This window comes from Geotrypetes seraphini, chromosome 2 (genome assembly GCF_902459505.1).
Source record: "Geotrypetes seraphini chromosome 2, aGeoSer1.1, whole genome shotgun sequence".
In the NCBI taxonomy this organism is placed as follows: domain Eukaryota; kingdom Metazoa; phylum Chordata; class Amphibia; order Gymnophiona; family Dermophiidae; genus Geotrypetes; species Geotrypetes seraphini.
The window spans coordinates 256,586,647-256,600,653 of NC_047085.1; the positions used below are offsets into that span (position 1 = coordinate 256,586,647).

The window sequence follows — 14,007 nt, forward strand, 5'->3', positions numbered from 1 at the left end:
GGAGGTAGAGGATGTTGCAGTAATCCAGTAGGCCTAGTATAAGGGATTGAACTATGAGCTGAAATTGTGGTCTTTCGAAGAATTTTCGTACTTGTCTTAAATTTCTCATAACTGCGAAAGATTTCTGTATTATTTTGTTTATTTGAGGCTGCATGGTGCAGCATCTGTCTATAGTCATTCCTAATAGTTTTAGGGTGATTTGAATGGGGTAGTTGATTGAGTTGATTTCTATATTGGTTAAGGTTGGGGCTTTATTATTTTCGAGGAGGATGAATTTTGTTTTGTCAGGGTAGAGTTTCAATTTGTGATCTTTCATCCAGATCGCTACTGCTTCTAGTGTTCGATGTAATGTGTCTGTCATGGCGATCTTTGGTTGATCGAACGGTATGAGGATGGTAATGTCATCTGCATAACTATAGGAGGTAATGTCCAGGTTGTCCAGGTATGTTCCGAGGGAGGCAGTATATAGGTTGAATAGAGTAGGGGATAGTGGGGATCCTTGAGGTACGCCGCAGGGGTTGGACCAAGGTTCAGATTTTACTTTATCCGATTTTACTCTGTATGTTCTGGATTTCAGGAAGCCTTCAAACCAAGAGTATACTTTATCAGAGATACCTATTGTGTCCAGAATTTGCAGTAAGATGTTATGGTCTACTAGGTCAAATGCTGCAGTCAGATCCAGTTGTATGAGCAGCTTTTTCCCAGTGCTAAGATGTTGTCTGGCTGTGTCCATAAGGAATCCCAGTAATGTCTCTGTGCTGAAGTTGGTTCTGAAGTGTGGAGTGAAGTATGTTGTGGTCTTCTAGATAGTTGGTGAGGAGTTTGGCTACTAGACCTTCTGTTAGTTTAACATATAGAGGTATTGAAGCAATGGGTCTGTAGTTAGATGGCTGGTCAGTTGGTCCTTTTGTGTCTTTTTGAATCGGGGTGATGATGATTTCGCTAAGGTCGGTTGGGAAAAGGCCATCTGCGAGCATGGTTTGTATCCAAAGTAGAAGTAGTGTGCGGAATTATGCACTGAAGGTTGTTAGGAGGTATGATGGGCAGTGGTTGTGGTCACAGGATGCTTGGCTGTACTTTTTGTACACTTTATTGAGTTCTGACCAATTTATACTGGGGAAATGGAACCATGTTCTGTCTGCTGCAGTTGATTCTTTTTCTGTGGATTGAATTGTGTGTTCAATTAGGTGGGATGGGGTACAATTGAGGGTGGCTCTTGCATTTGTTATTTTGTTCCTGAAATGTTTTGCTAAGATGGTGGCTGATGGGGAGGGGGGGGGGGTTATTGTTTGTGGTCATGTAGGGTTTAGTGTTTGTTAGATCTTTTAATATTTGGAATAGTTTTTTGGAGTCTTGTGTGTCAGTGCCTATTAAGTTGGTGTAGTGTTTTTTTCTCTTGTCCTTTAGTTGTAGTTTGTATTGTTTGTTAATTTTTTTCCAGGTGGTTTTCGTTTGGTCTAGGTTATTTTTTCTCCATTTTCTTTCAAGTCGTCTGCACTGTCTTTTAAGTAGGAGTAGTTCGCTGTCGAACCATTGGTCTGATCTTCTGCTGGTTCTAGTTTTTGTATGTAGTGGGGCTAGTTCATCAAGGACGCTTGTTCTCAAGCTGCTCCAGTGTGAGATGAAGTCCTTGGGGTCGCAGTCCTGGATTGTTTCATCTATTTTTGTCCAGAATTTGGTGGGTTCAATGTGTTGGCGTGAGGTGTAAGTTATTTTTTTGGAAATTGGTGTGGTTTTGTTTTTGGTCCAGTTGATGTTGAATATGTATGTGTAGTGGTCAGACCAGAGTGAAGGGGACCAGATTCCATTTGATGTTTGAATTTCTGGAGTGGAAAGTTGATGTGTCATGAAGGCTGTGATGTCCAATTGGTGTTCTTTATCATGAGTGGTTTGCGGTTTTAGAATTTGGAAGGATAAGGCATTGAGGAATGATAGACAGTTATCTACAGGTTTGGATGTTTGGTCTTCGAGATGTAGGTTTAGATTTCCAAGGATAAGGTTCTATTCAGCTGTTAATGAGTTTTGGCATATGAAGTTTTCGAATTCAGATCTTACTGCGGTCCAGTTTCCTAGTGTTATGTAACAGAGCATGGAGTTTAGTGGGTTTTTTAGAGTGGTGCTTGAGAGATGACACACAAGAAGGTCCATGTGTGGGGTGGAGGTTTTTTCAAGTATCTTTAGGTTTAAGGAGTCTTTGATTAAGACTGCTAGTCCTCCTCCTCTTTTTTTCTCTCTGCAGGTCACAGTTATTTTGTATCCCTGAGGGCATACTTCAGTTATTCTGGGATCTGTGTCTGAAGTTAGCCAGGTTTCTGTGAGGAAAAGGCAGTCTAGATTTTCGGTTTTTATCCAGTTTTTTAGGTGTTCTGTTTTTGGTCCTAGGGCTCTGACGTTTAAGTAGGCACATGTTAGTGTGGTGGTTTCTGTTTGATAATTTTGAGTTATTGTAGGATAGATGAGTGATTTAGAGGGATGTGGATGTTTGGTCTTGGGGTGAGTTGATCTTATTCTCCATGTTAGGGTGATTGGTTGTTGAATGTTGGTTTGGGCTTCTAACTGTTGGGGTGCTCCTGTTATGATGGTGAGTTTTGTTTGTAATTGAGCTGGTGGGTGTGATAAGTATGTTGTTTGCCACTGTCTTCCAGCTGGTAATGAGAAGGATTATCAGTAGAATGACCTGGGTGTGTATATGAGGTATTAATTTCATTTTGGTGGCAGGGGGAGGATTTGAAGAGGTTCTGTTGTTGGTTTTGAGTAGTTTTTTGAAAGGAGGGAGTATGAGTTTTTGAGAAGGTGCTGTAGAGAAGACTTGAAGTGGTAGATTTTAAAGGGATTAGATACTGCGGTTGAGTTGGTTTGAAGGAGTTGGTGGGTCGCTTCGTAAAGGCAAGTAGATTGGTGAAAGCAGTGAGGCAGGTTCAAACTGCAGGACCGTTCCCACTGAGCCTTCCAACTGGCTCAGCGGTGCAAAGGCGAGGGAGAGGGGCGGAGTTCGTTCCCACGCTCTGGGGTTGCTTAACCCTGCTCCCGCTCTGTTCTTGCTGCTCCCGGTTCAAGTCGGGAGGCGGAATGGTCCAAGGAAGGCAAGTAGAAAGCTGAAAAAGCTGTTGGGCAGATTCAAACTGCAGGACCGTTCCCGCTGATGTGATTTGGGAAAATTTATTATGAACCATAGCAACTCCAGCACCCCTGTCTGCATAGATATATTGCAATGACCATCAAATAGTTTTTGAATACTTGAAGTACTGATGTAAGGCATTCTTCAGATCCAGAGAACACAGTCAGCCTATTTTGGAAGAAGTGTTATTTAGGGAGTCTAAGGAAACCATTAAAAAATTTTGTATGGTAAGATATTTATTCAGGGCCCAATCTAGGATTGGGAATTCTGCCCCTTCCTCCCCCTCACATCATCTTTGTTAGTGGGAAATACTTGGAATGAAGTATTTCAATGAGTTCAACTGCATTGGTCTGTAAGTGGTAAAAGTTCCTTTGTAAGTATTTTCTGAAACTGAGAGCTTAATATTGATGTCCTCAGTGGGCACTCTGGAGGCTGAAGACTATTCAGACTATTTTGAGAGCTCTATCCAAAGTTATAAGGTGCCATGTTTGCAAGAAATATATATATATATATATATATATGATACAGGAACTGATACTATGTTTTCATGGAGGCAGGTAAAACCTCTGCCCTAATTTGGGTTGTGATGCATGCTGGTACTTCTGGGCCTTCTGCTGTCTTGGATAAGAGTGAAAATCCTGTCTAGATTAGGTGAAGAATAGGATCTCCATTTCCCTCTATTCCGATACCTCCTGGAAAAGGAGATTGGAGCAGAAGTGGGCCGGAAAAGGAGATTGGAGCAGAAGTGGGCCAGAAAAGGGCTTTTAAGGGTGTTACGGTGTTAACTGATGAGAGTAGCAGCCTCATGCACCATATCTCTTTAGTTTCATTCCACAGCATGTCAGGTTAGCAAGCTTTTTCTGAATGTCTTGTTAGCTCTGAGGCCCAAAGCCAGGTGATTTTATGGGCACCAACCCCATGATAGAAGCTCTCCATGTTTAAAAAAAAAAAAAAAAAGTTGCACTATGTTCTGCAAATACATGTCAATCAATAGTTGGCTAACTATAGAACTCCCCCGATATTCGCGGAGATTCCGTTCCAGGAACCCCCGCGAATCTTGAAAAACTGTAAATACGGTTTTTCATGGGGAAGACTGAAGAGGACAGCGGGAGAGCAACTAGAGTGCTGCGGAGCCTGCCGGGGGGGGGGGGGGGGTGAAAGGCTTGTGCAGTCGCTCTGCATGCACCTGATCTGTTGGCGAAGAGGGCAGCGGGAGAGCAGTGTAGGAAATCACTCGCGGTATGCTCCGACCACCTCTTCCTGCACTAAATCGGGCCTTAACCAATCAGGAGCTGCATGTCAAAGCAGCTCCTGATTGGATAAGGCCCAACTTAGTGCAGGAAGAGGTGGTTGGAGCATAGAGTGAGTGATTTCCTGCACTCGCCGGCACTCCAGCTGCTCTCTCCTGCCTCTCCCGCTGCCCTCTCCTTGTCAGCGGTTCGCGGTCAGAAAATACCGTGAATGACCAGGACCATGAACCGCGAACGACCGGGGGAACACTGTATTTAAATCCCTCGGGGAGAGTGTTTGACCTTGAAGAAATGGAAATATATCAAAAATGCTTTTAATAAATGGACATCAGTATGAGCTCTTGGAATACAAACGGGAGATTATGAGCTCGGGCAGTAACTCATAGGTGAAAAGCACCAGACATAAGTCTAAATGAGAACCGGCCCATACATCTTTATAGTCCTGATAAGTGTAAACAATTCAATTCAAATCTCATTTAAATCAAGATCAAATGATCACACCGGGGAGAAAAGAAAAATAAAGTAAAAAGTGAAAGAAAATAATAAAAAAATGAAAAAATAAACAAGTGTGTGAATGTAATAAACTCCCAAGAATAGTCACGGTATCAGAATCAATAATAATTGAAATGTAAAGTGCAGAGTGCTCATGAAAATTTCATACTAAGATTGACGTACTCCAATGCATCCCCTTAAAATTTCATGGTATCGCTTAGTTATCACTAAAGTGCATAAAAGTGTTTGAAAAGTTCATGAAGGAAGTTGAAAAGTTAACATTGAATCCCACAAGTTTAAAAAATTCATAGGAAAATAGATGTCCAAAACTACAAATTCAATCAAGAAAAATAGTAATAAATATCCTATATAAAGTTCATGTTTCCTCATAACAGTTCATAGTACCACTTAATTCATGGAAAAATTCATCCAGAAGTACTTAGCTGAATCTTGTTGTAGAGATATATTGCCACGCAAGGAATAATATCACCACTCAACAGAGCTCCATTTTGCCACTTTCCATCAGAAGCGGATATTGCCTAAAATAATTTAACCAGGTGACAGAGGCTTCTCAAACCTGGAGCGTAGAACAATCAATCACTTTGAAATAACTAAAAGTTGGTAATGGCGTCTCAGGAGTTTAAGAACACCCTGGAAAACCGAGAACAGCGCACATAGGCATGCGTCATCGATGACGTCAGGATGACGCACTGACGCAGAAGTGCCAGAAATTTCTGTGGCCTATGTGCCTGCCCCCTTCCCCCCCCAAAGGCCTGCATGTTTGCCCCTTCGACTTCCTGGTCTCACCTTCAAGATTTGGCCCGCTGTTCCTACCCTCCCTTCATCCCGGCTTCCCGGTCTCATCTTCTAAGTGCCTATCGAAGATTACTGGTCGGCTGTAGCAAACCTAGCAGGCTGCCTCAGCCTCTGCATGTTCCCTCTGCCGCGGTCCCGTCCCTCCTCTGACGTATGGGATCAAAGCAGAGGGAATGTACTGCAGAGGTTGACAGCAGCTTGTTAGGTTCACTACAGCTGACCGGCGATCCTCGGCAGGCTGCTTAAGTTTCAAGTTTATTAGGTATTTATATACCGCCTATCAATCAGAAGATGAGACCGGGAAGCAGGGGTGGAGGGAGGAAAGGATCAGTGAGCCAAATCTCGTGCCAAATTTAATTACCCTGTGGCCAAATTTAGTCCGCGGACCAGAGTTTGACACCCTTACCTTAGAAGCAGATGTGGGCTGGCTGATAGGTACCACCAGGGATTGGCCTGTCAGCTGCAGACTGAAATCTGTGTGTTCTCCACACAGACATTGCTCCGAGCACAATAAATCCCAAACAAAAGGGATGAAAAACACCAAATAAAATAATAAAAAGGAGAGAGCAGAACATATTCCTGCTGATATGCGTAGTGAAGGGAAAAACTGTAGGTGAAGTTAGAGAGCACACTGAAATAGAGAGCAGAGTCACAGAAAAAAAAAATCTGGATTGGATTCCTTCTGCATATGGCATGTGGCCATTGGGATACAATCTACTTGTCTAGAATGTCTCCTATATTGCACTGGAAATGGCTTTAGTTGGTCTGAGGGAAGATGCTGTTTGATGTCTGGCAGTTGCTTTATTAAAGACTTAAGATAAATAAACATATAGAAATGATGGTCCAATATTATATTGGTTAGCATGAATGCCTGAAATACAAGTTTGCCAAATTTGTCCCAGATTCTGGCCTCTCTGCCCAGTGGAGTGGAAGCATATGAACACAGACTCAACTACAAAGGACTGATGTTGGAGTCTGTATTCTGTTTAGTGAGTCTAGTTTGCGGGGAGCCACTGGGACAGTCAAATTTTTAAATAAAGCGTCTTTTGTGACTGTATGGAGTAGAACTTTTATACATTCACTAGGCCACTCCTCATAATCAAGGAGTTCCATTAACTCTACACAAGGCTCCTCTATGGACTCCATCTTGATAAGGAGAGTCTGACTCATCTGACGTACAAAGCCTGTAAAAGATAAGCTTTCAGATGGAGATCTGTGATGTGGAGGTGGAGGAGAAGGATTAAATGGAATTCCACATGATTCATGTGCAGAATAATCAGGGAGACTGTCACTGGAATGTAGTGATAGGTCATAATCAGATTCGCTGAAGAATTCTCTCTGAGATGTCTCTGAAGTAGTGCATCAAGTAGAGCACTGAGATAAGCATCAAAAATGTGTCGAGGAGAAACAGGTGAATCACACTCCCTTGAAGATGATGCATGCATCAAGCGTCCCCTGGATATCGATGCTTGATGTCGAGTAGGAATCCTGAAGTGATATCTGGAGCAATGCGCTGATACATCCTCGGGGTGGACTAATGCTGGTGCGGAGGTTGCAGGAGCCTGGGTATGCTGAGAATGCAGTAGCCCTGCAAGCTCTTATTGGAGTAGCACTCTAAGTTGCTCCTGTATCAAAAGAACTGGTACCAAAGCAGTCTGCAGAACCAGGTGTTGAGGCATTAGGGACCTCGATATTGAGGCATGCCTCTGTGGAGACACCAGCTGAGGGTATTTTTGTCCTTAAATATCCCCTGGTCAGTGGACAATTGAAAAGATAAGTAGCATTTTACTATAAAAAAAAGAGTAGAAAAGATTGTTTAGATAAAAAACTGTTTTAGATTTAATGAAGAAAGGACTAATGAAGAGGTTGGTGTGTAAAGCTCAGTGCAGTGAGAGTTTATTGAACTCTGAGTGGTGCCGCTTAAGTCCTAAAAAATATTTTGAATACGTTTTGATCCCTGGAGTGAATATGAAATAGAGTTAAAATTTAAAGTAACAGTACACTTGGTATCTATTCGAACTGGGTTCCATGGATGACGTTGCCCACATGAGAGACTATTATACCTACTTGTTCTTGATGAACAGAGTTTTCAATGGTGTGGAGCTCATGTCACAAAATACACACTTTTAGGTTTTCAGAATTTTACATTGGCACTGCCTGGTCTCCTCCATCTTCATTTATGTGCAACTCAGAGAAGGCAGAGAATGGGAACGTGCTGCCAAAAATATGTGCTCACAGGTACGAAGCTATCATGGAGCTACAGCTCTGGGAGTAACTTACTTGTGTACGCTCGTGCATACAGCACATTATCCAGTACAGCATCATGATCTACACTGAAACGGTTTGCAATGTCACGGAGGCGGTCAGGACGGCTGCAATGAGACAGTTAAGGAAATACCAACATGAACACATTTGCTAACCTTAATGCATTTAAGTTACAGCCTTTGGTACAATCATTAACTGCAGTAATGTGGAAGGTAATCCTATAAGAGAGCTTATTTTTAGGTGCCAAGAATCCACCTATTTAGAGCCTATTCTACATATAAAAATAGGTACTTACTTCTCTTGACAGAATACTAGCATAATAGGTGAAATATATGCATATATTTTTAGGCATAAGCATTTACATCACCCATAGAAATGGTATAAATGTAAGTGCATAAATCACAGTACTCTATAATATACACATGTAACTGTTTGACCTGACCAGGCACTGCCCAAATTGTGCCATATATATGCCCACCTGCAAAGTGTATACCATCACAGATTAGGGCATACTTACATAAATAGATTGTAACCTACCCTCTCTAACTGCATTCCATATGTATTTTTCATACAGTTCTTCACTGTCAGTTTAATTTCCATCCTATAAATTCACATAGAATTTTTCTTTTCTCAACCATCTTTATTTTCTCTTCTTTATTAATTTCCAGGTACTTTAGTTAGATTGTGAGCCTTCGGGACAGTAAGGGAATTTTTAAGTACCTTCTTACTTCTCATTTATAATCTTAATGTATATTTTCTTCAAACCGCTTAGAACCTAACGGATGTAGCGGTATATAAGAAATAAATTACATTACATTACATTACATTAAATAGAGTACTAGCATTTCTGCTTAATTCTAAGTAACTTCTTCTATAGGTTAAATACAACACATTGTTTTGAAACAGCTTTTACGGAACTTTCAGACACTTAAATGGTTGATCCTTGCCTCCTCCAAGGTAGTAGTCTTTGCAGCCATGACTAAACACATTTGAAACAAACACACAAAGGCAATTAATAGGTCTTATTTCTGCAGTCATTTTTGTAAGCAAAAAGCAACATTGTTCTACATAGTCCTTAAGGATTTGCAAAATCACTATCTATAGATGTTTGTCTTAGATTGGATTTGTATGGAAATGTTTAAAGTATTTCTTACACTTTGTGAATATTTCTGTTTCCACAGAAGGCTGCCAAAGAGACAACATGTATCAGAAAGGGCAAGTTATTTTCAAATTCAAAGTTGTTTTTTTATCAACCTCCCACACATATATGGCTGACTCACACTCCTACATGCATGTATACTCATCCAACTGATAGAAGAAGAATATGTAAGGCACAACTGGCCTAAGGGCACTATGGGATGATTTTTCCATCTAAAATTGCTCCATACTTTGCAACATTTAGGAAAAGGGGAGAGGTGTTACCAGTAGTTTGGGATAAATTGTGAATGGCTGTATAGATTCATTTCTTTTAGATCATGGAAATAATATGCACACGTCAGTGCTGCATTTTTGGACTGCATTAAAAACAAACAAACAACAGTCTGTTAGAAAACTGCTCAAAAAGGGCAATGTAATAAAATTAAAGTAGAAAACTGATGTTACTGATGTAGACTTTATTGGAATAAAGTAGTCAATAAAACATCCACCGTGTTTCGACATAAAAGTCTTCCTCAGGGGTCCTATGGGTGTAAATGGTAAATGATTATCAATAAAGTCTATATCAGCAATATCAGTCTCCACAGTTGTTTGTTTTGGATTTTCATCTGTGGATCTGCAGGGTCAACTTTTTGGTTGATAAAATGAAAGTAGAACATGCAACAAAATCTAGTGTACATATTTTAACTCATGTTTAAAAAAACCTTATGCCTAACTCATGTTTAAAAAGTTAACCTGGATTCAGTAAGCAGTCAGTATGAGGTATGCAAAGTGATGCATGTGGGAAAGAGGAACCTCAACTATAGCTATGTGATGCAGGGTTCCATGTTAGAGGTCACCACCCATTAAAATGATCTAGGTGTCATAGTTGAGGATACATTGAAACTATCAGCTCAGTATGCAGCAGTGGCTGAGAGAGCAGATAGAATGTTAGAAATTATTATGAAAGAAATGGAAAACAAAAATGAGAATGTTATAATGCCCTTGAATTGCTCCATGATGTGGCTGCACCTTGAATACTGTGTGTAATTCTCATCACCACAACTGATAAAAGATATAGCAGAATTAGAAAAGGTACAAAAAAGGGCGATAAAAATGATAAAAGGGATGGGATAACTTCCCAATAAGGAAAGACTAAAGCAGCTAGGGCTCTTCAGCTTAGAGAAGAGATGGCTCAGGGAAGATATGAGAGAGATATATAAAATACTGAATGGAGTGGAACAGATAAATATTAATCTCTTGTTTACTCTTTCCAAAGATACTAGGACTAATGGACAAGCAAAGAAGCTACTAAGTAGTAAATTTTAAACAAACCGAAAAAATAATTCTTCATGCAACATATAATTAAACTCTGGAATTCATTGCTAGAGACTGTGGTAAAAGCAGTTGGCTTAGCAGAGTTTAAAAAAGGTTTGGATAATTTCTTAAAACAGAAGTCCATAAGCCATTATTAAGATGGACTTGGGGAAATCCATTGCTTATTCCTAGGATAAGCAGCATAAAATCTGTTTTACTCCTTGGGATTTTGCAAAATACTATGACCTGGGTTGGCCACTGTAGGAAAAAGGAATCTAGGCTTGATATCCCAGATCTGTCCCGGTATGGCAACTCTTATGTTCTTATGAAAGTCTGAAAAAGTTTACAAAATACTAAGCAAAAGATGTCATTTAAGTCTTCCAATTAATTTCCTTTCCTTTAATGCTACCAAATCAGTCCAGGTAAGTGAATTGTGTCCCCCTGCCAGCAAATGGAGACAGAGACAAAAAAGCTCAGAAATAACTTCATTTCCTTTACATTGGGCTGGTGCTGCATTCAACTTATTTCTTAGTATCCTCATATATAAAAAAGAACTAAAGGATGTTTTGGTTTTCAGTTCATCATGCACAAAATCCCTCTCAATAATATTAATCATTTTTATGGGTCTTCAGAACATGGGTATCCAAAAAGCCAAATGCTGTAAGCAGTTACTCAGCATCCCGTTTTTTCTAACAAAATCATATTGCTTTCAACATTTCATCTGTTCAAAAAGGAGAAATTAGGTTCTTAACTGCTAATTTTCTTTCTTTAGACTCTCCAGACTAGTATAGGCTTCACAGATGGGTAATAACTCATCATGACCAGCAGGTGGAAACTGAGACAAAACTTTGGAATAGTACATAATAGATGACTCTCCCTATTTCCTTCAGTCTGCCGAATAGCCAAGCAGAGCCAAAAAAACCAACTGAAAACAGAAAACAAGACTCCGAACAGGAGCACCAACTAATATACATGAGTGCTGTTGGAAAATGCAAAGGAGAGACCCCTGCAGCAAAATTTCCCACTCAGCTCGCCAGTTACGCCAGCCAAGCCACAGCCGCTGTTCTTTTTTTTTTTTTTAATTTTTATTTATAAAATTTTCATTCTTACAATAAATGAATAGCATAATATTTAATTTATAATAATTATAGTTGTATGTACAATATCATATCATATATATTGAATCCCTTTCCCCTGTTGTTTGTTTTTTCATTTTTTCTCATATTAATTTCTATATTTCCCTCCCTAACCCTATATTATTATTATCAATGTGTTAAGATATTTGATCTTTAGAATATTTTGTCAATGGATCCCATATTTTCTTAAAATTTTTTATATTTCCTTGTTGTAATGCCAATATTTTCTCCATTTTATAAATGTGACACAACGAGTTCCACCAGAATGTATAATTTAGCTTGGTATAATCCTTCCAATTTTGTGTGATTTGCTGCATGGCAACTCCTGTCAATATTAAAAGCAATTTGTTATTGTTTGCTGATATTGGACTTTGTGTTCTCATTGCAGTACCAAATAATATGGTATCATATGAGAGACCAATATGATTTTCTAGTAATATGTTAATTTGGGGCCAAATTAAATTCCAAAAGGCTTTTATGCAAGGACAAAAAAAAATTAAATGATCTAATGTCCCTACTTCTATTTTACAATGCCAGCATCTATTAGATCTAGTATTATCTATTTTTTGCAAGCGCGTCGGGGTCCATAACACTCTATGTAATAAAAATATCCATGTTTGACTCATAGATGCTGACTTTGTTAATCTTAATCTCCAGGACCAGAATCTTGGCCATTGAGATGCAGAAATTGTCTGTCCAATCTCAATGCTCCAAATATCCCTAAGTCCAGTTTTCTTTTTTTTATTTAGAAATCCATATATTAATTTATACCATTTTGCGGCTTGGTGTCCCAAGAAATCCGCCTGGAAACATAAAACTTGCAAACTATATTGGGTATTAAGATCTTTCCATTCAGGGAACCCTACCTGAATGGCTTGCTTCAATTGCATCCATTTAAAATATTGTGTTTTATTTAGTCCAAATTTATTTTGCAATTGTGAAAAACTAAGCAAGGAACCTTCTGATATGACATCATTCAATGTTCTTATTCCTGCATTTATCCATTGTTTCCAGACGATTTTAAATCCGCCAATTCTGATCCTGGAGTTTACCCATATTGATTGATTTAGAGATTTAGCTATTGGTTCTGGTGATAGGTTACTTATGTATCTCAATGTTTTCCAAGTATCTAAAAAGATTCTGTTATCTTTATATCTCCTAGGCATTGTTATGATAATTAGATGTTCTGGATATAAAGGGAACAGGAGTTGCCATTCTAAATACAGCCAATCTGGTACATTTTCCATGAGATCTGGGAGGATCCAATACATACCCTGTCTTAAAATATAGGCTTGATGATACCTATAAAAATTTGGAAAATTTACCCCCCCTTCCACAATTGGTCTTTGTAATGATACTAAAGCGATTCTTGGTCTTTTCCCAAACCAAACAAATTTTGTAAGAATATTGTTAAGTTTTTTATAAAATGACCCCTGAAAAAATATTGGTATCATACTCATTTGATAACAAACTACAGGCAATACCATCATTTTAATTGTTTGAATTCTTCCCCACCAAGAAAGATGTAATGGATTCCATTGCTCACACATTTCTGTTATTTTTTTCAATAAAAGTTTTTCATTCTCTTTGACTGTGTCTTCAATTGTATTTTTGATCATAATTCCTAAGTATTTTATTCCATCTTCTTTCCAAATAAATGAATATGGGTCAAATAGTCCTTTCGTACAATGAACATTAATTGGGAGGACTTCAGATTTGCTCCAATTAATTTTATATCCAGAAAAAGTGCCGAATTTCTCTAATAAATTAAGTATACATGGAATAGTAGTATCCGGTTCTCTTAAATATAATAAAATATCATCTGCATATGCAGAAAGTTTAAATTCCCAGTTGGAAAACGTGATTCCCTTTATCTCCTTAGTCTTATTTATTGCGATTAATAAGGTTCTAGGACAATATCAAAAAGTAATGGAGACAAAGGGCATCCTTGTCTAACTCCCCTATGCAAATTAAATCTAGTTGATAAATTATTATTAATATATAATCTTGCACCAGGAGAGCTATATAATGTCTGGATCATTTTAATAAAACCGGAGCCTATACCAAACCATTGTAAAGCTTGATACATAAAATTCCATTCCACTCTATCAAAAGCTTTTTCTGCATCTAAAGATACTAGAAAAGCTGGATCATTTATATTTTTTGCTAAATTTAATGAGTGGAATGCTAGTCTAGTATTATTTGATGAATGTCTTTTAGCAATAAATCCTGTTTGATGTACATCTATAATGAAAGGAAGAGCTTTTGCCAATCTAAGTGCTAATACTTTAGCCATTAACTTATTATCCACATTTAATAACGAAATAGGCCTGTAATTTGAAACCAGAGTAGGATCTTTGTTTGGTTTTGGTAAGACTATAATTATCGATTCTGCCATAGTACCTGAAATATTTTCATTCTTTATTTGATATTGATATAAATTTAACAGATGTGGTAAAATGATATTTTGAAATGATTT

General features: G+C 38.6%; 1 protein-coding gene across 1 annotated transcript in view; it reads right to left on the reverse strand.

The window, feature by feature from the left end:
• The window catches only part of DMC1 (DNA meiotic recombinase 1), a 398,321-nt gene that overhangs the window by 150,287 nt on the left and 234,027 nt on the right, over positions 1-14,007 (reverse strand). The window contains exon 7 of the mRNA XM_033929441.1: positions 7,957-8,048. Within this exon, the coding sequence (XP_033785332.1) occupies positions 7,957-8,048 (92 nt within the window). The remainder of the gene's footprint in view (positions 1-7,956; positions 8,049-14,007) is intronic.